At 37.7% G+C, this 21399-nt stretch overlaps 1 protein-coding gene across 15 annotated transcripts in view; it reads left to right on the forward strand.

Moving 5' to 3' along the window:
• MBNL2 (muscleblind like splicing regulator 2) overlaps positions 1-21399 on the forward strand; it is a 106100-nt gene that overhangs the window by 17646 nt on the left and 67055 nt on the right. For all 15 annotated transcript variants that reach the window (XM_021530293.3, XM_021530291.3, XM_021530295.3 and 12 more), the window contains exon 2: positions 19801-20643. In XM_021530293.3, the coding sequence (XP_021385968.1) occupies positions 20470-20643 (174 nt within the window). In that variant the 5' untranslated portion in view covers positions 19801-20469. The remainder of the gene's footprint in view (positions 1-19800; positions 20644-21399) is intronic.

Consider the following 21399-nt stretch of genomic DNA (forward strand, 5'->3'; position numbering starts at 1 on the left):
TTATTATTTATTAGATAGGAAGCAAACTTTACCATCACGTTGCAGGAGGACTCTGAGAACATTTCCTCATCCTGTTATATGCTGAAGCCTTTTCAAGTTTCTCACACTGCCATATGCATTGATGGTGCTCAGTACCTTTCAGGATGTCACCCAGTTAGTGACCTAAATTAGCATGCTGACTTCAGTTGTGTTATAGCAGCATCATTTATATGTACAGTATATCATATAGTTGGGTTTTAATTTTTTTTTCCCCTAAGATTACCCAGTAGTGAGACAAGAAAATGTTGTGGGCTTATTTATTTTGTAATAGCTGTGTACATTGCATACTTGTGCTCAGCTAGAATGTTGATAGAAAAAATAAGTGTATGTACTGAGGAAGACTAAAGATCAATTTCTTAAAGAGAAATTGAGTAGAAGGACCTTTTGCTGCCTAAAAAGAACTTTCAGCTATGTAATTTTGGGGAGAAAGTTTCAAGATTTCCTTTATCCTAGGAATGAGTTACATGAGTTTTAACAGTGTTGTGACAAGTAGGCCCTTCTAGACCAACCGTCCATGGAACAACTGTGCATTGCCCCTCCCATTTTTTGGGAAGTACAGGACATGTACTCAGAACTCCTGATGTCACCTCCCAACTCCTCACTGCTGACTCTGCTCAGGGGTGGTTGACACAACTTCCCTGCTCCCTGGCCAAGTACTTGCTGGGGACCTGGGGCTAGCAAGTACTTGGGGCCCTGTGGCTGGGTTGTTTACACACACTCAGTTTATGAACCAGTTATTTTTGGATGCTAGTCTTCTAAGTCAAAGCAACCTTCTGTCTTCTGAGGATTTCAGGATCTTCTTACAAATGAAACACGTGTCAGGATGGAGAACATTATTATTACAAATCCATAGGGTATGGATATATATGTTTAACTCTCTATCTCTATTGATACTTAAATGTGTTGTTCGTATGCAAACTGTGTTAAGCTGATAATTAGAGGCAAGTAAAATAATCTTTTTCAAGCTATAAAATATGAGTCAAATATTTAGTTTTTGCAAATAAAACTGTTTTCGTGCACAGCTTTAAGAGAAAACTTTTCGGTCTCCTGTTTTGAGACAATCTCTTACTTTCAGATAATTTCAGTGTCTGGTTTCTCTACCTTGTAGATCACAATAGTTAGAGTTATCTTGTTATGCCTGACTACCAAAGTGAAAATTTGCAATCATCACTTAGTCAAGTAGTTTGTATCAAACTACTGACAGATAATCACATGACAAAAGGATTTAAAAAATTATTTCCTGATCAAGGTGTGTATACATACTACTGCTTTATATGGTTAGGTAAATGAACCTTCAGCTTAGAGATTAGAGGTGGTACTAAATATTCTGCTTTTACATTTATTTGGTATTAAAAATATTTCAGCTCAGATTCCAGCGTGTATTTAATTTAGTAGTGTCTTTTCTGCTTAATTGCTCTGTGTATTTCATCAGAGTTATTAGTGTGATAACCTTCCAATGTGTAGTCTGTCTGTTTTCAAGGAATAATTACTTTGTTTAGAATTACTCTATTTTCCTAAGATAAAATTTCCCAATGAGTTAGAGGTCCTGAAGTGTAGTGCTTGACAATAGAGCATTTATTAAGGCAAATCAATTTCTTAATTTGTAAGTGTGCATTTTACAGAAATGTGAGATAGTTATGTGCTACCATTTTTATTTTTTTTTTCTGAGCAAGAAAAATGGCTCTTAATATTGCATGGGATTTCCAGCACTCAGGTATCACATCAACTGTGAATGAATTTTCTTCTCTGTTCCTCAGAAATATGTCAGAAATAATCTGCACTGTGTTTACTCATAAAAGCTCTGTAAAAAGTTGAGTTTTTGTAATCCTGAGAGATGAGAAATAGTGTTCAATTGAAATTACTTATTAATTATTTTGCATACAGTTTTAACACATTGCTAATATTCAAATTTCACATGATAGCTATTAGTGAAACTGTGCTTCCTATTGTTACTAGAAATTTCTGACTTTGAGAATTGTTTTTTCTCTTCCAGGGAAGAAACACTTTTTTTAAAGTCAAATTATTTTTTCCCTTTTTTTATGAATGTGATTGTTGCAAAATTTTAGCGAAAGATAACTAAATCACTTTTAAAATTTTATTAGTATATATGGTCTTTTTAAAACCTTTGATTGTGAAGCTAATTTGATGTGTTTAGTACAATGTATTATGGTTAACTAATGTGCACCAGTGCTATGTAACTAGTCTGTAAACAGGCTGAAATTATAGCCTGAGGAAAATAAAACTCATTTTAAGAGTATGTCAGTGCTGAAAACTAGTTCAAATAATAGTCGTATTAACTGTTTGACTAATTAAACTAATCTCCTTATACATTATTAGCAAATGCAGTGACAGTTGTTGGTTATTGATATATACAGTCTTCTTTTTAAAAAGTCATCTTTTTAAAAAGTCTTCTTTTAAAACCAAACTTTTGGGCTCTTTTTGGAGTAGAGGGTGCATGAGAAGAAAGAAGTTATGTATCCCCTTTCTAGAACCTGCCAACTTCTTAATCGCCACAATTTTTTATTATTCTTTTGTAACCGGGCCGTTAAAACACCGAGCTCTCTCTCTGATAATGCTGGCGATGTCAAGTTCTTAGTGCAGTATTTCAGGCACGCTAAAAAAGGAAAAGTCTGGGGCTGTGAAGATGAAGAGCATACCTAACGGGGGATTATATGCAAAATCCTTATAACTAACACAAAGAAATACTAATTATGCAGGGGACTCTTTGTGCTACTGATGATTACTAAAGCTGTTGAGAACTGCCAGTGTGCAGTTTGCTGCTTCTGCAGAACACTTGTAGGATTCCTGGAGTCGTAAGTCTGGTGAAAGACCTGGTGGGCTTGTGATACTTTAAACTTTGCCAGCTAGAAGATCTCAGCTGTAAATAAATTGATAAGCACAGAGGTTTGCACTATTTTTATTATTTATTTTCTTTTTTTCCTTTTTTTTCTCCCTTCTTTTTCATGCCTAGATATATTTCCACAAGTACTTACACACATACATTATATATACACACTCATAAAAATATAATTTTTCATCTTCATTATTTTTGTACTGCAAAAACAATAACTGATAAAGACAGTGGGAGGGAATAAGTGATACAGTTATTGTATAAATAAGTCGATCAAGGAATAGGAAGAGATGATTCATATCAGAGTCTATTAATTTTTTCTATTTTAGCTCAATAATTTTTTTCATTAGTTTGAATGGATGATAAACATTTTGGGAAGCGTTTTGGGAAGATCTTGGTATCATACATTGCTGAACTCATAAATAGAGACAAGGTCAGTCTGGATGTTGATGAGCTTTAAAATCTTCTCTCCTGTAGGGAATACTGCACCTCTGACAGTAGGCAGAATTAGAGAGTACCAGTAAGGAAAAATGCAGGAAGGTTTACCTGTGGTTGTTTTATGGAAGAGAAAGCTAGGATTTGATTAGAAATGCCTTTTTCTTTTTATTTTTTTCATGGTAATTCTGAAGGTAGCTTTTCTGAAGGTATGGTTTTTTCTGTATGATTGCTTTCAAGTGGCCTGGCAAATAATTTTTTGATTTTTTAACCCTCTAGTGTTCACTCCTGTCTAGACCGAATACTTTTTAACTTGAGTTTCTGAGGAATTTTGTCTTGCTGTTTTGGGATTTTTTTTCCCCCTACTGCTTTGTTATATATACTTCAGGTATGTTAAATGGCTCAGTCCCCTAGCCCCTAGTTTTCTGAATCTGTCATGATTTATGTACTTTATAGGTGTCATAGGCAGTGTTTTGAACTTAGTCTAAAACTAACCTACAATTTCCAAGTGACAAGTTTTCCATTTTTTTCCATTGTTAGAAGGATGGTGTTTCAATGCTGGGTTTCAGCATGTCAGGTTTGTGCCTTCACTGTCTGCTTTAGCAGCTCTCTGCGGCACACTCCTGCTAATGTCAAGGTGGGTAAAGTGGCTGCCTTGTAGGACTGGCAAAGCCCTATTTTAGTCCATTTAAATATTTTTCAGGTATTTCCTTCTACTTTTCAGACTATCTGCAGTGCTGTTATCAGCAGCTTGTATGGATATTTGAAGCCTAGAGCTGCCTTGGTTTGTCCGCAGACCCCTCTGGCTGTGCCCCTGGCAGGACAGACAAGCTCACTGCTGGCAGGGGCATGCCTCTGCACCCAGTTAATGATTCAGGACTTCAGCACTGCCTCACTCTTGTTTATTTAAAAGGCTGTGATAACATGTGGGATTTCTCTGATGGCTGTGTTCACCTGTGGCACAGCCTCTCTCTGCCAAGAGGAGACCAATGCCAGCTTTCTCACCTTCATCTCCTCACCCTGTAGCCAAAAAGTGGTGTGTCCTGGGGCACCTCCTCCAGCTGCATGAGGCTTTTGCAGAGGAGGACGCCGGTGTGTGGGCTGCTGCTGCTGGGGATTGCAGTGCTGCAGTCCTTATTGGCATGCTGAACATGCTCTGGCAGCACGGCGCGCCGCTGTCCTGGAGTCTAGTGCTTGTCTTTAAAAACTTTTTTGCTTTGTGTGTATTTTTTTTTTTTTACGATTCCCTTGTGTATTTTAGTTCCCCGCTGCTAATGCTGGGAAACACTTTGGGGATGGATTACTTTATTGCCATAATTTTAAGGGAGTTGGGGTGGCGGCTAAAAACTCTAAGGTATTCTCTGTCACATTGGAGATGGCATGAAAGGTTTTGAAAGTGGCCCCACTGATGTGTTTATAAAGCCAGTGCACTTTCCACTTTTCCCCCCCTCCTTTTTTTAAATACCTCATTTAATGCTCAGGACTGTGCAGCAAGGCCACTTTCAAAGGCTTTAGTATCCACAGTAGCAGTTCTTTGAAGTGGAAACGCCAGCGGGGAGCAAGCCTTCAGCTTAATCCTTGGTGTAAAAGGTCCTAAGTGGTCAGAAGCCACAACATTGCTCTGGCGGGAGGAGCTGGAGAGTGCTACCTGCAACTGAATCTGTGTCCTGGACCTCATCCGTGGAGCTAGAACTGGTTGGACACTTCTGTAGGGCAGGAGTGATGCAGTCCCTCTCATCTCTCTGCTTTTTCACTCTGATTCTGTCCCAGCTTCTTTCCTTGGTTTCTTGAGGAGGAGGAATCAACTGAATGGCAAGAGAGTAAGGCCTGAGAGCAAATGTATTTGTGTCTGTCCAGTTAGGTTGGTGGCTTCATGGTGGCCCCGGGTGCTTGTCTCTGCTTTGACACAAGGAGGGTGAAGGAGATAGTGCTTTTTGGTCACCAGTGACTCATTTAAGTGCTCACAGCTAGGTGGGATGAGTCTGTCATCTCTGTCATCTGAAACAGGAGATTAAAATGATGAGTTTCTTGAGTGGGGCTTGAGGATCAGTATGTCCCTATGGATTTGTAGCCAGTCTTGGTTGCAGAACTAGGCTGCTTGTAAGGAGCTGCCTTCCAAAAATGAAGAAGGCAGAAGATGGCAGTGCCTTGACTGGTGTGTGGCATGAACTATCGGGGGTGAGAAGCTTTTTGAGGAGGGATTTCCTTCTCAAACATAGTAGCCTTTGTTGATTCTGATTATTTAAATAATCTGATTTTTAATTGAAAAGTTATTTTTAACTTGTTGGTATTTTTGACCTTCAACACATCATCTGCCATTTAACTTCACCCTTGTGCTGTTTGCTGTGTGCAAAACCAGCTGTCTTTTCCATGGCTTCCCCACTGGTAAATGACTGAACACTCCTTGCCTCCTAGTCAAAATCTGGTGATCCTCATCATCATATTCTTTCTGTTGTCAAAAGCCTCACTGTTGCCTCTTTGTACATGTAAGCCTTTCTGCAGTGCTGATGGTGCTGCTACTGTTCTCTCATGCTTTTATCATTCCAGAATTACATGCTCCATGTCTATACACACTAGTGTAATTATTTTTTGTTTTCCTTTGATAGTGGCAAATGTTCTACTTGTTTTATACTCCATCAGCTGCTGAATATTTTGCAGATGTTGTCATCAAATTGCTTCTAATGTCCACATGATCTTTCCTCTGTAGCAGTGTCTTGTTGGAACCTAGTGTTGTGTGTTTGCTATTCATTATTCATCTGATTTTCCCCTCATCTGCCTTATTGTGCCTATCTTTATGTTAAAATTGATGTCATTTTATCACCTAGTGAACTTATTATCATGAGATCCTTTTGTAACTCTTCAGAGTTAGTTTCAGGTATGACTTCGCAAAAATTTTATGTTAACTGAAAACTGTCTTACTGGTTATGGCTATTGTTGCAAAGTAGAGAAGGAAACCCTTGGCAAACCTAATTATGGAAATGACAGTATATTATTAGAAGTAAAATATGATACTTAATCTTGTGAGTTTGTTGTGAACTTCTACTCTGACTTTAGTCTTCGTACTGTCTGCAAATGCTTAGCACTTTCAGCTGCTCTTTTAAATTAAATTTCTTTAACATCCATAAGGCCTAAATCACCACAATAAATGGGTTCCACAGAAAGCATCAAGTTACAAGGATGAGATGATTAGTTTGCTTTCATTTTACTTATTTTGGAGCTTTTAGAATTTGTATTTCCTAGATCTTCCCTACCATTGTCAGAATTGTACTTCTTAATGAAAACTGACAGTTGCTCGTAAACATACTTGTAGGTGATAAGGTTTTAAGAAATGCACTCAATGTTTTCAGCTTTCCAGTGAAATGAGCAAGATAGCTGTGCTGCAGTAGCATTCTCTTCTTAAACTTGAAGATTCTTGTAATAGGAATCAATAGAAGGTGGGGATAGTTTGAGGTTTTTTGTTGTTGTTTATTTTCTTAAAGAGAAATGCAATTAAAACAGACTTAGTAGTAATATTCTGCTTTGGTGAAGATAACCACCTGCATCTCACCCATCTGGGTCTCCAGTCACCAAAACTTCAGCATACTTTTCACTTAGGAGAAATGTAAATGTGATGATGGTAGTCTTTGAAGTGCTTCACTGGATGGTAAAAAATACTTCCCTGAAACAGGACATTAAATTTCGTGGACAAGTTTCTACTTTTCTGATTTCAATTCTTTTTGTTTTTTGTTTTTTTTCCTTAATTTGTGTGGCTATTTTCACTCCAGTTTTGCTGTTAGGAAATTTAGGGTATATCATGCAGGTTTATTCTTTAATTGCTTTTCTAATGGAATTTGTTCATTTGGTAAAAAAATATGAGGCCTTAAATTGTGGATTTCCATTCAACTTTACAGAACCATAATAATTAAATTGACCACTCCCCCAATATGTAAATTTAGTGAACTTTTGTTGTAAGAAAGCATAGAGCTAGAATACCCCTGCATCTTTGTTGTCCCTCTCTTTTCTGTCTTTTTAGAGTATAATTTTGGTGGGGGTTGGGGTTTTTTTGGTGTTTTTTTTTTTTTTTTTTTTTTTTTAGTGGGGGTTAGTGGGTTTGGGGGAATTTGGTTTGGCTTGGTTTTTTTTTAACTTTTTTTTTGTTGTTTCTGGATTGTTTTTGCTTTTGGGTTTTTTGGGGGCTTTTGGTTGGTTGTTTTGGGCTTTTTTTTGTTGGGAGTTTTTTGTATTTTCAGGAATTTTTTTTGATTTTGTATAGTGGACAGTCCTGTTCAGTTGCTATGAAGTGGTACTATGCTTTCTATTCTTTCAGGTGATAGGCAGAAGGATAAATGTGGAGAAGAGTCATTCAAGTAGGTTCTCAGGATTTCTAGAACCTATGCATTGTTATAAAGTGGTTATCTCTGTGAAAGCCAAATATTGCTAGTGCAAACTTTGCGTCCCATAAAGTTGTAGAGGATTACTAGAGGGTATAACTTTGACCTAGAGTGAGGTTGTTCTTTTTTTTTTGTTTGTGGGTTTTTTGGGTTATTTTTGTTGTTGTTTTTGTTTTGTTTTTGTTTGGATTTTATTTTCTGGTCTGGTTTGATTTTATGTTTCATCCTGGAAATGATGTATGAAATGGAAGGAATTCTTACCAGGTGTCCAGGACCACAGTGTGTACAGGCTGAAGGTTAGAAGTTAAAAAATCTCTTATTTATAACCTAAGCAAATATTGCACTAAAATGAGGCACATTCAAAACACATTTAAGTAATTTTTGAAATCTGGTTTCTGAAATAGAAATGTATGTAAGCATAACAGCAGCAGTCCACTTCTTATGTTTATGTAAGTTTTTTAATCTCTGAGTGGTGTTGATGTTATTTATTTGAACAAATCAAATTTATTTTTTCTTTTTTGCTGTTTATTCACTTTGTAACACAGAAAGTTTGACATTGTCTTGCAAAAATAGTGTTGTATATCAAGTTAATATTTGTGCATGGTTAAAGGAAGCTCTTAAATTATGGTTTAACACAGAAGTTTTATGCAAGGCAATACATATTGTAGAGTGCAAAACAAAGTGTGTCTTTAAATAACCTTTTGCCACTAGGCTTGAACTACAACAAATGAACTAATCTTCTGAAAGGACTTACTTTAACCAGTTGAAATTTTCCACTGCAATGTGAGCAGAAAACTTTCTCTTGCCAAAAGCCAGTTGCTTGTGCTCAGTCGTTCAGAAGCATCTCCATGGCTTTGGAAGTGCTGGTGAATGCCAGGCTGTGCTTACCTGTTCTGCCATTGCCAGCAGGAGAGAGAAATCTCTGCAGGTAAGCAGAGATAGTAGAAAAAGGTCTGGAAGAGAGGGCTCTGTCAAATCATTTATAGGAAATCTGTTCAGTTTTCACTGCAAAACATTGCAATTCATTAGGTCAAAGCATGAAAGAGCGTGATTTTTCAATGTTTTAAAGACTTTGTTTTTCCTACTGCTCTTGTCACAATAAATAGCTGAGTTAAAATAGAGGCTTTAATTTGAATATTGAGAAAATTTTGGATTTAAGATGAGGATGTGCCTGGTTCTAAGACATAGACTAACACTGCCTAAACTGTCAGTATGGCTGCTTAAATCCATTCCCTTTTCATCTTTTAAACTAAGAGAAATGAAAACAAAGACTCTACATATTGAAGCTGCTTTTCAAAGATACTGGCTGGAGTTTTTTGTTGTGGTTTGTGATATTTTTCCCTTACAGAAACCTGAATGTACTTTATGTCCTCTTACTATTACAGACAAATGAACTATACACATGGTTGAAAAATGAGTATGAACTCGTCCAATGTCCTTACTCTAGGCTGTTAAAATTTCTGAGTTTATTTCTGTGTAGCTTTTCTGTGTTTAAGTTACTTTATCTCCTCTTAGTTATGAATTAAAAAAAAAAAATAAAAATTGCTCTCTAAAATGAAACTGAGTTGAAAAGTAACTTTCTTCAAGTGGCAACGGGTGGTGAGCTTTTTGGACTGAGGGAGACATGTTACACAAATCAAAACAACAGATCGATATGACCCATTTTTGTTGGGTCAGTGCTTCTTAATTGGTGCTCAAGCAAAAAGGAAGGTCAGTAGCAGTACTGCACACCCAAAATTCCTCATCCTGGAGCTCAGGGGAAAAAAAAATATTTACTTGGTAGGCAATGTCTGCAGATGTTTATTATGCACTCCTTCCAGTTGTAGCCCTATTATTTGCCTCAGGACTAAATAGAAGTATTCAAGGCTTCCAGGAATACTGACATTCACCAGAAGATGCAAGTCACATGAGAAAAGCTGTTCTTTTCTTTTCTGCCACCAGTTGCAAAAAACAGTTCTAGGGGAAAAGCATTCTCTTTCTGAACCTGTAATAGCTATTTGACAGCTGAAGCATGGTTCACTAAATGCAAATTTATTTTATTTCAGAAAGAATGAGCTTGCATTATATATTGTCAAATACAACACAGGTAGACTTTGAAGTTTTATATATTGGTCTTGTTTAGGGTTTTTTGTTGTTTGTTTTTTCTTGTGGACAAATGCATGAATTTTGAAAATGAAGTTGCTTACTGGCATCTTCACATGGAACATGATTAAATATTTTCTTTATTTACCTTGGAGGACCAAAGATAATCAGGCAGGAAGCCATCTCTGTTTACAACATAAAAAGGCAACATGCCTGCAGAAGAGACCAATAGAGACCAACCTGCTAAATACTACCTTTTTTTCTTCAAGGCCATGCTAAATCCCCCATTTCTGTTTTTTCTTAACTGGGAAAGGTCTTTGAAAAAATGACTTTTAATGGGAGATTTCAGCTGCTGTCTGAATGTTAGTATAAAAACACTATTTAAAAATATTTTTTAAATAATATTTGAAGATTTTTAATTTAAGTATCTACTATTCTATAGGTGACTTTAAAGTTAGGTTGCTCTTCTGTCTTTAACTGCTGTAATATATGAAGTATTCTGGCATAGGCACCTAATCAGGCTTTGCAGACTTTGTCCTGTGAGATGTTTAAGCAGTAAAGCACTGGAATATGTTCTGCTTCATGAGGATTTCTTTAGTTTTGGAAGTAAATAAAACTGGTGTTGTGTGTTATGTGCACTCTACTAATGGAGTGAAAGGGGAATTGAATCCTTGTGATAAAATGGACTCTGGTCAAGGCTTGCTTGGGCAACCCTCTTGACACTACTGAGGTTTTTCTTTTCCCTGCCACAAGCACTTTGCCATTGTGATAAGTTGCTTCTTCCAAAATATGTTTGAGATGCTTGTGAAATGCTTTGGGTCTGGTAGAATGCTAGAATGGCTTGCTTAGGCTCCTTTAGGCATGCTCTCAGGTTTTCTTCCTTCTCTATTGGGTTGCTAAGAAATATCCCTGCTTCTGGGAGTGTTCTGGCGTGCAGAGGAAGGGGTCTTTGCGTTTCTTCCTCTTGTGGTAGGTTTTAAAAGTTTTTCTTCAAGCTCCACTTTTCCTAGAGCTTTTAGTTTAACACATTCAGGAGTATGGGTGGAAAAACACAGACTCTCTTGAAGGGTTTTGTCATCAGTCATCTTAGTCTCCAGTTCCAAGTGTGGTTTTCAAATTTTCGTGAATCTCCAAAGTCCTGAAGTGTTTCTTTCCATACCCATGCTCCTGTTCTAAGATTCTATGCTTTAGTCAACAATTGTGAGAGCCAGACAGGCTTACTCTTGGTATCCCACTTTTCATGCACATTATAAAGGACATTTCTGGCAGAGCAGCATTTGAAAAAGGGATTGAGGAAATCCGTGGAAGAAAAATTCAGCAAGACCTATTAAATACAAAGACATCAGTTACAGGCTGTTGGGAGAAAATTCATGGAAATTAATCATGCCCTGCTTGCCCTGGTTCTGCACTCTTCTGAAAACATCTAGTGTAAGTGATAGTTGCAGGCTGAATTTTGGGCAAGATGGACTCTTTGGCTCATCTGCTAAGGTCATGCTTTTGTGTGTTGTTATCCTGTACTCGGGTAAAAGGTGGAGAAAATGGCACAGGAATGCAGGTATTTTTTCTCAGAACAGTGATGCAGCTTGAATTTAGTGTAGCAAATCTGTTCAGCAGAATAGGTTTAGCACTTAAGAGGCAGTTGTAGTTAATAGCATTATTAGGTAGTGTTCTTGCTGCCCTCACCTTAGGAGCTTGGTTTGGATGTGCCATGCAACTTCCCAGAGCTGGGTAATTTGCTGGAGTATATTATTAATAATGCTGTTGGCCATCTTAAAACGTGCAGCTTGTGAATTCAACATGGCATTAATTTACATACAGTCCTTGGTTTATGCAGACTTATCTTTGTCTTTCAATGCAAAGGGATGCTGTTTGTCACATAAATAAATACCTTAGCAAGAGTTCTGCCTTCTTGGCTTAGAGCAAAACTGGACTAGAGAAAATAGAAAATTTACAAGAGGCTGAGCTCTTTCAGATTGTGCTCCTGTGTAACAGCATGTTATCGGTCCTTTGGCAGGTGAGAACAGTCATTTGATCACACGTTCCCTCCATGCCAGTCTGTAAAAATTTCACAGTACATAAGCACACTTTTCTATAAATATTTTACAGTCCTAAAAAAACGTAAATGCAATGCATGTCTGCAGCTGGGTGTGAGTGGAAGCTCCTAATGCACTGGGGTACCCTATCCTGGGGAATTGGGTTTGATTAATAGTTATTACATGCTGCGCTCTGCCACAAGCAAAACATTTGTGTCCACAAGAGGCCAAGTGGTAACGTCATTGCTGCTGGGGATGATTAACTCTGCTTGCCGAGGCACAGAAACAGAAATTGCTTTTGCCCTCTTGTCAAGGTGGGAACAAAATTTTGTGTATGAAATTCATACACACAGGATAAAAATCAGATTCATTTGTACTTAGAAAGAGTTTAAGTTAATAACTGTGAGAAGGTACAAACCAAGAGAGGAGGAGCAGAATGAAACCAAAAGTAGTTTGCTAGAAGAAGAAAACTATTTTCTTCAATTGCATTTTAACTGAAGCATAATAAGCATTAGTTTTTCCAGCATGACTTTGAAGCACTTTGGTTTTAGAAAATACTCTTGTGGGCTGTAGTCATCCACTGACCTAAAGTTCAGCAGAAATATTTCACGGTCCATTAGCAACATAGTACAGTGGGTTGCTGAAAAGGTCCCAGGCCGTGTAGGTTGTTTCACAGTCTGTGGTGCACCTTCCTCCTCACCTACTTCCCCGGGGACAAAGGACATTAGTGTTATTATATGGTAAAGCCAGCTTCAAAGGGAAGCGGCAGGTTTTAACAAGAAGCTCATTGCCATGCTGTAAATAGTGGAGGACGTACTAAAAAGCCTGAACCCGGCACAGTAGTGATCTTGACAAGGAAAATACGGCTCATTTAGCAAAACTGATTTGAAGGTCATGCTCAGTTTAAATAAAGCAGACTGGTGTTTTCTAGTCTGTTCCTGGCCTGGACTTCAGTCAGCTTAACTAAAATAGTTAGGATTGTCTCTGTGTAAAGTGTTCATCTGAATTACAGTTCACAAGTATTCATCGCTGATTGTATAACAGGCAGAGAGATGTTGCAATAGTTGATCTCCAAGTCAAGCAAATAAAATAAATAATGTCTTTTTTCTACATCCTGACACTTCTGACTTGAGCTGCTTCATGTTGAGTTAATACAAGACCCAGGGTTAGAATTTTAGTATTTTTGGCTACCAGCTACCCGATCAAACAAGTGGGCTGCTTCCCTGATATGGCAGTTCTGTCTTTTTCCTCATTTGAGCAATACTGGTTTCTTCAGTGTCACATGGGAACACATCTCAAAGTGGAAAAAAAACCCTGAAAGTGATTAAAGAAACGTTTTAAAGTTTTGTTTGAAATTTATAGAAGAACTTATGCATGCTCTACTGTACTTGAATAGCTCTTCTTAAAATTGTTATGGTGACAGAAAGATTTCCCATTCATATTTGCCATCAAAGAGTGGATGATGTTTCATGGAAACCTGTCCTATTTTCTCTTGTTTCTTGAATTTAGGGATTACTGTTATTTGTCACTCCACAGTAGTTGGGAGGAGGGCCAAAAGCTTGATTCTGGTTTTAATGCTGTCTTTTTATGTAACTATGCAGACACTAAAACTGTACTATGCATTGTCCAGTCTTAGTAGATATCTAGTATAAGGCTACATATAAAAAATATGAATATTAGAAATTGGTTTAAATAGAAGAACACAAAGCTGGCATAGTACTCCCTGATGAATGATACCTCTATACTGATGCATCGCTTCTGGTCCTGTTTTCCTAGTTTGGAATGCTGATGAGATGAGAAAACCTATCCACCATGTTCTTTCTTTAAGATGTAGTTTATTCAAGTGTGATTAACAAGCATGCTGACTGTCATCTTATTTGCCTGTAAAATTATTTTTTATTTAATTCATGTTGGCAACTTTTGATGTAGGATCCTCTTTGTATTGGCTAGTGGGGAATAGGCTTAAATTAGCTTGTGGTGCCTGAGAGGCAGCCTTGCTTTCCAGGGACAGGGAGCATGTCCTGTGGGATACAGCACTGTAGCTAGAGGTGCTTGCAAAGAGGAGCCAGACCTGCTGCAGATGGGGTGCCCTGTGCTACCTGCTCTGCTCCCTGCTCCATCAGGAGTGGGAGCTGAGCAGGTGGCCATGTCTCTGTTGAGTTGGCACATGTGAGGCAGAGGGCATTATGCTGCTGTGTCAGTCTGCACCTGATGAGGCAGATCAGCATGGATTCATCTTGGGATTAAGCTGCAGTCTTGCTTTCCTCAGCAGGGAGTTTGGGGCAGCTTAAGGGAGAACTTCACAGGGGAGTCAAGGAAATGGCAAGTAGCTGGCATATAAAGCAAGAGTAGAGTGAGCTTATGGGGTTGTGGCTGTCCTTTAGTGGGCAGCTTATCTTCTGCTTGGAGGCCTTGAATGCTATTTAAAGCACAAACAATGAGGGAAAGAGGACATTTAAGAGTGTATATGAGGTTTAGTTGAAAAATGGAAGCAAAGTTCCACCATCTTTTGGACTAAAGCACCTGCCAGTGTCTTGTAAACATATGTATGTGTCTTGAATGATTTGAAAGTGGAGCCCACTATGCAGCTGCAAACAAGAGGTATGACTTAGTGGGATATGAATGCCTTTTCCTGGAATAAGGGTGAGGGTTTAGTAGTTGTCAGTCTTCAAATATCTGTATTTCCATTGTGAACGTTCAGGATATGTAACTTGATCTGGTTACAGAAGCATTCCTATGTGTTAAACTTATACAAGGAATCTTTCCACTGGTTTTGTCTGTAAACATAATGAAATCAAAGGAAGTTTCCTTTACAAATAGGTCAACTGCTGAAGAAGCAGCATCTTTTTGAAGGACCACAGTTCTTGTTAGTAGTCTGAAGATGCATCTGTGGAGTGGGGCACATTTGGGGCACATTGGTTAATCTGTGTTTTCAGATATCCTGAGGCATCTGGAGATGGTTGTGTTTTGTCCCACATCATCTGACCCAGGTAAAATCTCTGATTCAAAACTAGTAAGTCCGGGCTGAAAAAGTGGCTAAATTATTTTTTTCTTAGAGATCACTTTATTTCCAGAACAAGAAGGAGCATCCTGAGAATCTGAGTTAAAGTAGTATGTGGTCAAGACACTGCTGGTTCATGAACTTGTATTGTGGAATGTGAAGCTAGTGATGCTTATGGTTAACCCTGTCTAAGGGTAGAGAGCCTGTTTTTTGCTGCTTCCAGCTTCCATCCAGACCTTAAAATTTTGACATGAAGTTCTTTGGGCCTGGTGTCTCCTGCAGGATCATTGTTACTGTTTCTTTGTTAAAAAGTTTCTGAAATTTAAGGCTATGAACATGATTTTCTGGGAGAAAGCACCATGAGCTTTTGTTTATGTGTAAATGGGTAAAAGTTGTAGAAGCAATCTGTTTTGGGCCAAAGGCTTAAAATTGTGCAGTATTGTTTCCCTGAGGTTAGAGAGTTGATCTTGGTGTTCCTGAAAAAGATCTTACATTTGGCTAAGAAAACAGTTTGTCTCTGAAGAGTGGCAGTATATGTATGCTGGGTTTGAATAAGTTCTCAATACGTTGTGTTGGCACTGGAGTATCCAGAAGGTCAGTTGTGGTGGCTGTGGATAGGTACTGAAGGTGAGTTTTCTCCCACCTGAGTTCATGTATTTAAATGAATTGGGGCAGCAGTCTGTAAATCAACATTTCTCCCTGCTAGTGACCTAGAGAAGGCTCAACTTGCTTTCCTCTCACAGCATAGTGTGTTTTTGGGGAGTGTTTTCATTTTTTTGTTTGTTTGTTTCCTTGTTTGTAAAACAGAGCATTGTTTACAAATTATCAAACTTGTATAATAATACAAATTATCAAACTTGTACTTGGCTAAGTATATTTAATACATCTGTCTGGGGAAGAAAAGCTTATATATTTCAAACTGTGCAGTCCCCTTTAAGTCCCCTTTAACAACTGAGGGTTTTCTAACTTTTTAATTCTTGAGTTTCTGGTATATTTATTGAAGAAATATATGGAGCATATTGATAAATTTTGACAGTAGGAGCAACAAATTGAGCCCCAGTGTTGACATCCCTTACTGAAGATTTTAATGTAATGAATAAAACATAGTGTTTAAACCTCAAAAAGTGTAAAACTGTTTTAACACATTTTGAGTGGACTTAGTAGTTCCTCTAGATATCTGTGGTGAGACCATGTAGAAGACTGTGCTCCTTTACTGGATGTCATCACGTGCAGAGATGACTTTTGAAGATGAGGTCTTTGCTCATTCCTACATGTATCTACTGAAGCATGTTCAGGAAGTCTCAGCTTCACCATTAGACAGCTACTGCATAACCCATTGCCACATAATCTGGTTGATAAGTAAAACTACTGTACCAAAGCACCTCATATTTTACAGCTCCTATTTTCCGTCTGAAAGGTCCAACTGGTTCGTAATAGGGCAGGGCCTTGTATTCACTTGCCATTCCCAAAGATGAGGCTGTCTGCCCCATATTTCTTTGAGAACTTTTTCTGTGGGCTTCTAATGTCTGTGTGCTTTGTCTTGTTTAATAATGAAAAGAATTTTTTTTCTTAATCATGACAAAGGCCTTCTACTCGTATGCCTTGCTAGTTTTCTGCAAAAGGAAAGTGATTATCCTAAAAGGGATCCAAAGCTAAATAGCCTTTACAAATACATGTCCATGAATTTCATTTCACATAACCTACAAAAACCTGCATTTTTAAGTGTGCATTCTTTATCAATTCCATTGATTCAACTGTGTGAGAGACTGAAAATAAACAATAATAGTTGTAAAAAGGCAAAAAATTTGTTCTTATGTTGAGTACTTCATTCACCTTCAGAAAGTCAGTAAGAATATTTTGCAGCTCAGTTGTTTGTAAGTTTTAATAGTTTGTTTAGCTACAGTGTGGAGTGTTGTCTTGAGCTGGGATCATTATCATTAATGATGTAATAACAAAACAACTAAACAAAACCATCAAGCAAACAAAGTATTCTGAGGTACCATTGGTTTTGGCAGGATAGCTAACTTTGGCTGGTATGCTGGGACACAATTAGAAATAGTGTGAAGAAGAGCAGAGTTTTCATTTCCCATAGCCACTGGTTTTCTCCAGATGGGTGGGTTTTGCAACACACAAGGTCAGGGTAAGCTATGATGTTAATAATGGCGTGTGACCTGGCAGGCATTTTATTGAGGATTATTGTTGTTACTGTTGTTATATTTTCCTATTTAAATTCCATTTATTTCCCTTATTTACTTCCCTGTTTACTCAAACTGCTGGATTTTTTCCCTGCAACCACAGTCTCCTCTGCTTTCTTCCTAGAATTTCCTCCTAGAATGTACCTCTCTCTTCCACTGTTCACAACCTTTCTCCATCTATCTTCCATTTACTATGAAGTCTCTCCCTTTCTTTCTGTTTCACAATCAGCCATTTCCTTTTCCTACCTTCCCCTCCCCTTTTTTCCTTCTCTTGAGGACTTTCCTCATATGTTGAATTCCACTTATCTTGACTTCTCCAAGAAAGAGTAATTTTATTCTCTGCTTTGTCTTTTCTCTCCCTTCTCCTCATTTTGCATCCCTCCTATTCAGGTTTTCAAGGTGGCATCTCTTCCTTCATCCTCCTGGTGCAGGTGATGGGCAGAGGAGGTATGACAGCTGCCTAGCATGTGGTTATGAACACATAGGTCATTTAAGTGGTAGGGATTAAGCACTCCAAATTATTCTATCTTCACCATGTTTGAATTTGCCTCTTGCTGAAAGCATGACCTCCTTCAGAAAGGACTCAGTTCCATTCTGTCTCCCAAGTGTTTACCAGTAGAAACTCCTGAGGCATTTGATGACTCTTGAGAAATCACGTGGCATTGTTATGTTTGACAAGATACGGATTTTTCAGACAAACTTTTCATGCTTCCTTTCCTTTAGAAAATCTTCATGCAGTGTGAGGGTAAGAAACAGGGTGATACTGTGTTTCACTCTTCTACCCTCCAACTCAAATGCTTTTTGGTATGAGTTCTTGCTGTAGTCTCACAAATCTTCTTGTGATTCTGCTGTGTGCTTCTTTTTGAAAACCATGGCTGCTGCCATTTCTATCCTGTGTGCTGTTTGCTTTGCTGCCACGTGCTGTGTCTGGTTTTATTCAGTCTTAACACCTACTACTTGAGAAACAGCTTTGTCAATTTTATGGTGTGCAGCCCTGCAGAGTATTACTACTTGTGACTTTCAGCAGTATGCGGTATAACATTTACCCTTTTCCCAAAATTTCCGTATGTCTCGTACATCTATTACTGAAAACCGTTACTGACATTTCTGAATTGGAATGTGTGGCTCTAGGGAGAGTATTTCCTCTTTTACATTTAGCCAGCTAAATCATCAGCCCAACAAGCTATCAGCTCAACAAGCCCTTGTAGAGAGGCTCTTCTTGTCTCTCCTCCTCTTTCCTTTTCATCAGTTATGAGTATTTTCTCACCTCTTTCTATGCTTTTAGCTTAATCTTATTTTTCATTGATGCTGTCAGTCAAAATTGATGGAATATTTAATTTGAGGAGTTTGTAATTTATGTACTGTACTATAATTGCATATAATTATTTAAAAATGTAATTATTCTCTTGCACCCTGTTGTTCTTTATGACCAAGTAAGGCTAAGTGTCATCCAGACCTATCTTATTGTGCATTGCACTTGAAACTGAATTTTTGAGCAATTAGCATTGCCTTGCCTTTATTCATGCTAGCAGTAGGAATTTTTGGTGTTAGTATTGGTCACATAGTAAAACCTCTTCTGGTAGCATTGCTACGAAGTAATGAAGGCATAAAAACCCTTTTGATGTGAAGACCTAGGAGTCAGAACTGGGATCTGATCCTGAAACTGGGTGTGATTAATTCTTACTTAACTAAAAATACTGACTTCAATTACGACCAGTGAGTCCAAGCACAGAATGGTAATTGTTCTGACACGGAAAAGCTGACAGTGTTTTTAGAACTATTTTTATTGATGTATTTTAAAATCTCACTTATTCCAGTCCTTCCCCTTTTCTTTTTTCCTGCACAAAAATAATCCGTCAACTGTTTCTGGCTGGTATTTGTAAAGTAAAAGTTGTGTTCCTTTGAAGCTGAAACATCATGTCCATGGTTTCACTATCTATGTATAAAATATAGTTAGTGGCTAAAATTTTTATTCATATCTAACCCTTTGATTTTCAGATCTGTTTTTCTGTAAAGTATCGTAGGAATTTTATAATCCTCAAACAGTTTAAGTACCATATTGGAATCCGATGTTTTGATGGTGAAGGATGTATTTGCAGAGGTACACAAAGGATAATTAAATAAAAGAATATTTAGATAAAGACTGCTTTATATTAGAAAAGACTCATTGGAGCATGGTGACTTGCTGGTTGAGCCCTTTCATGAAGCCCTTATGGAACAGCCTCTGGGTTAATGGGAAAGCTTAACTATATTGTCTGCATTTTATATTTATATAAAACCAGAAGGTTTCATTTCCTCTAATTTTGGAATGCCATTTTTTAGTTTCTTTTTTCTTGAGGAATAGAGGGAGACGTAAAAAATCTGAGCAGAGTACTACCATTCTTGTTTCCAAGGAAGAACAAGTAATGAGTAACAATTTACAATGTAGTAACACAGTCTAAAGGGCCAAATGATAAATTAATGGAAACGGGTTCTTGTATACAGTTTTGGAGACTAAGCACATTTGATTGAATTGTTTCACAACTAGTGTGCCTAATTATTGTGTCTGCCACATTCATCTATTTAAATAATTCCCAACTTTTGGATTGCTGCCTGGAGTATTACTGCAGTACGTGTTTCAACTGGTTATTCCCCTATCACGTGTAACTTCACAAAGGAGGATGATTTTTATTTTCTTTTTTTAAGAGTGAACTTTGGCTGTATGTTTATAATATCTGATAAAAAGGGACTGTAGGTTTCATAATGTTGATTTGAATGAGTTGCATGTGAACTAATGCTGTATTTGTTTTGTCAGGTCAGTGACTTAAAAAGTGCCTTTGCCAAGTCACTTTTATGAGCGAGGACTGCTACGCCTGTGTTCTCAAAATCCAGTCTTTGCCAGCCAGACATTGCCTTCACCTTACACCTGGCAGAAGATACCTCAGCTGTCTCCATTTGCCAATTAGTTGATGGGAAACTGAAAGCAGAAAAAAGATTATTATTATTATTCCTGGGACATGAACAAATGACTGCATTGCTTTTCTTGTGTGATCAATACTGGCAAGCAAGCATCAGAGGACTGCTATTCTATCAAGGAGTGCCATTGCATTGATGGACCTTGGCTTAAAACCAGTGCATCCGTGATTACAATCAACAAACCCACGTGTTTTACAGACAGAAATGCAACTGAGCATGTGTTTTCCCAGCCAAAAGTCTACAAGCGGGACTTAATGATTGATGAGTGACTGCTTGCTGATAAACTTTCTCTGCTTGTTCTTCTTTGTGTGTGTTGGACGTTGTTAATCGTCCCCCACTGCTTGTTTTTTTTAACTTTCTTTTCCATTAGAATTGAAGTTTTTTTTTTTTCTGACTTCCTTCTCCCTCCCCCTGCCCCCCGCCCCCCTTCCTTTGTCATTAGTTTTGGAAATTTCTTCAGCATAATTCACCTGACAGCAACTTACAAGTTCAAAATCAGCTCCTCATCATGGCTTTGAATGTTGCTCCCGTAAGAGACACAAAATGGCTGACATTAGAAGTGTGCAGGCAGTTTCAGAGGGGAACTTGTTCACGCTCTGATGAAGAATGCAAATTTGCACACCCCCCTAAAAGTTGCCAGGTTGAAAATGGAAGAGTTATTGCCTGCTTTGATTCCTTAAAGGTAAGAAAAAGAAGCTGCATGTGTAGTGAAAATGCTACTACATCATAGTGAAAGTAAAATGGGAAATGATGTATGATTCGTTCTTGGTAAGATGTATATTGAAACAAATGTTGTTTATCATAATGTTTGTTTACTGAAGCTTTTAAGATTTCTTTCTAAGATTTTTTTTTCTTTCAAATGTCACTATGTTGTTTACAAAAATTGCATGTGACTGTGGGATACAGAATTGGTTGCAGCTGGTAGGACAATTGTATTCTCCTGAGTACATTTTATGAATTATAATTGTTTCCTGGTAAATGAAAATACACAGTGGCACAATACTATGCCATTCCCAGAGTCCTAAAGAAACAAATCATATGGAAAGAGTGCAGATTTTTTTCATTTACATCAACATAAGTGAGAAAAGTCTATCCATAAGTTCAGATTTGACACAAGGGTTGTTTACTCTTGGTATCCGGGACTCAGGTAAATTAATAGTATTGGTAATTACATGTATGAATAGTGCAGATAGGAACATAAGTTTAGGAGGAGCAAAGGGATTATTTTCTTTGGAGGATTTTTAGCAATTATATTGTTAGGGCATTAGCTTCTGACTTCCTAATGACATCAGGCATGCTTTAGAAAACTATTTTAAAAAGTTCTGTGAAAACAGTTCATGTACTGCATAAAAGAAGATTAATGACCTCCTGGGATTTGAGGAGTACACAGTGTTTTCCATGATGATATATTTGTGTTCTCATGTCAACAGAAGGAAAA

Source organism: Lonchura striata, chromosome 1, assembly GCF_050655825.1.
Source record: "Lonchura striata isolate lonStrDom1 chromosome 1, ASM5065582v1, whole genome shotgun sequence".
NCBI classification, from domain to species: domain Eukaryota; kingdom Metazoa; phylum Chordata; class Aves; order Passeriformes; family Estrildidae; genus Lonchura; species Lonchura striata.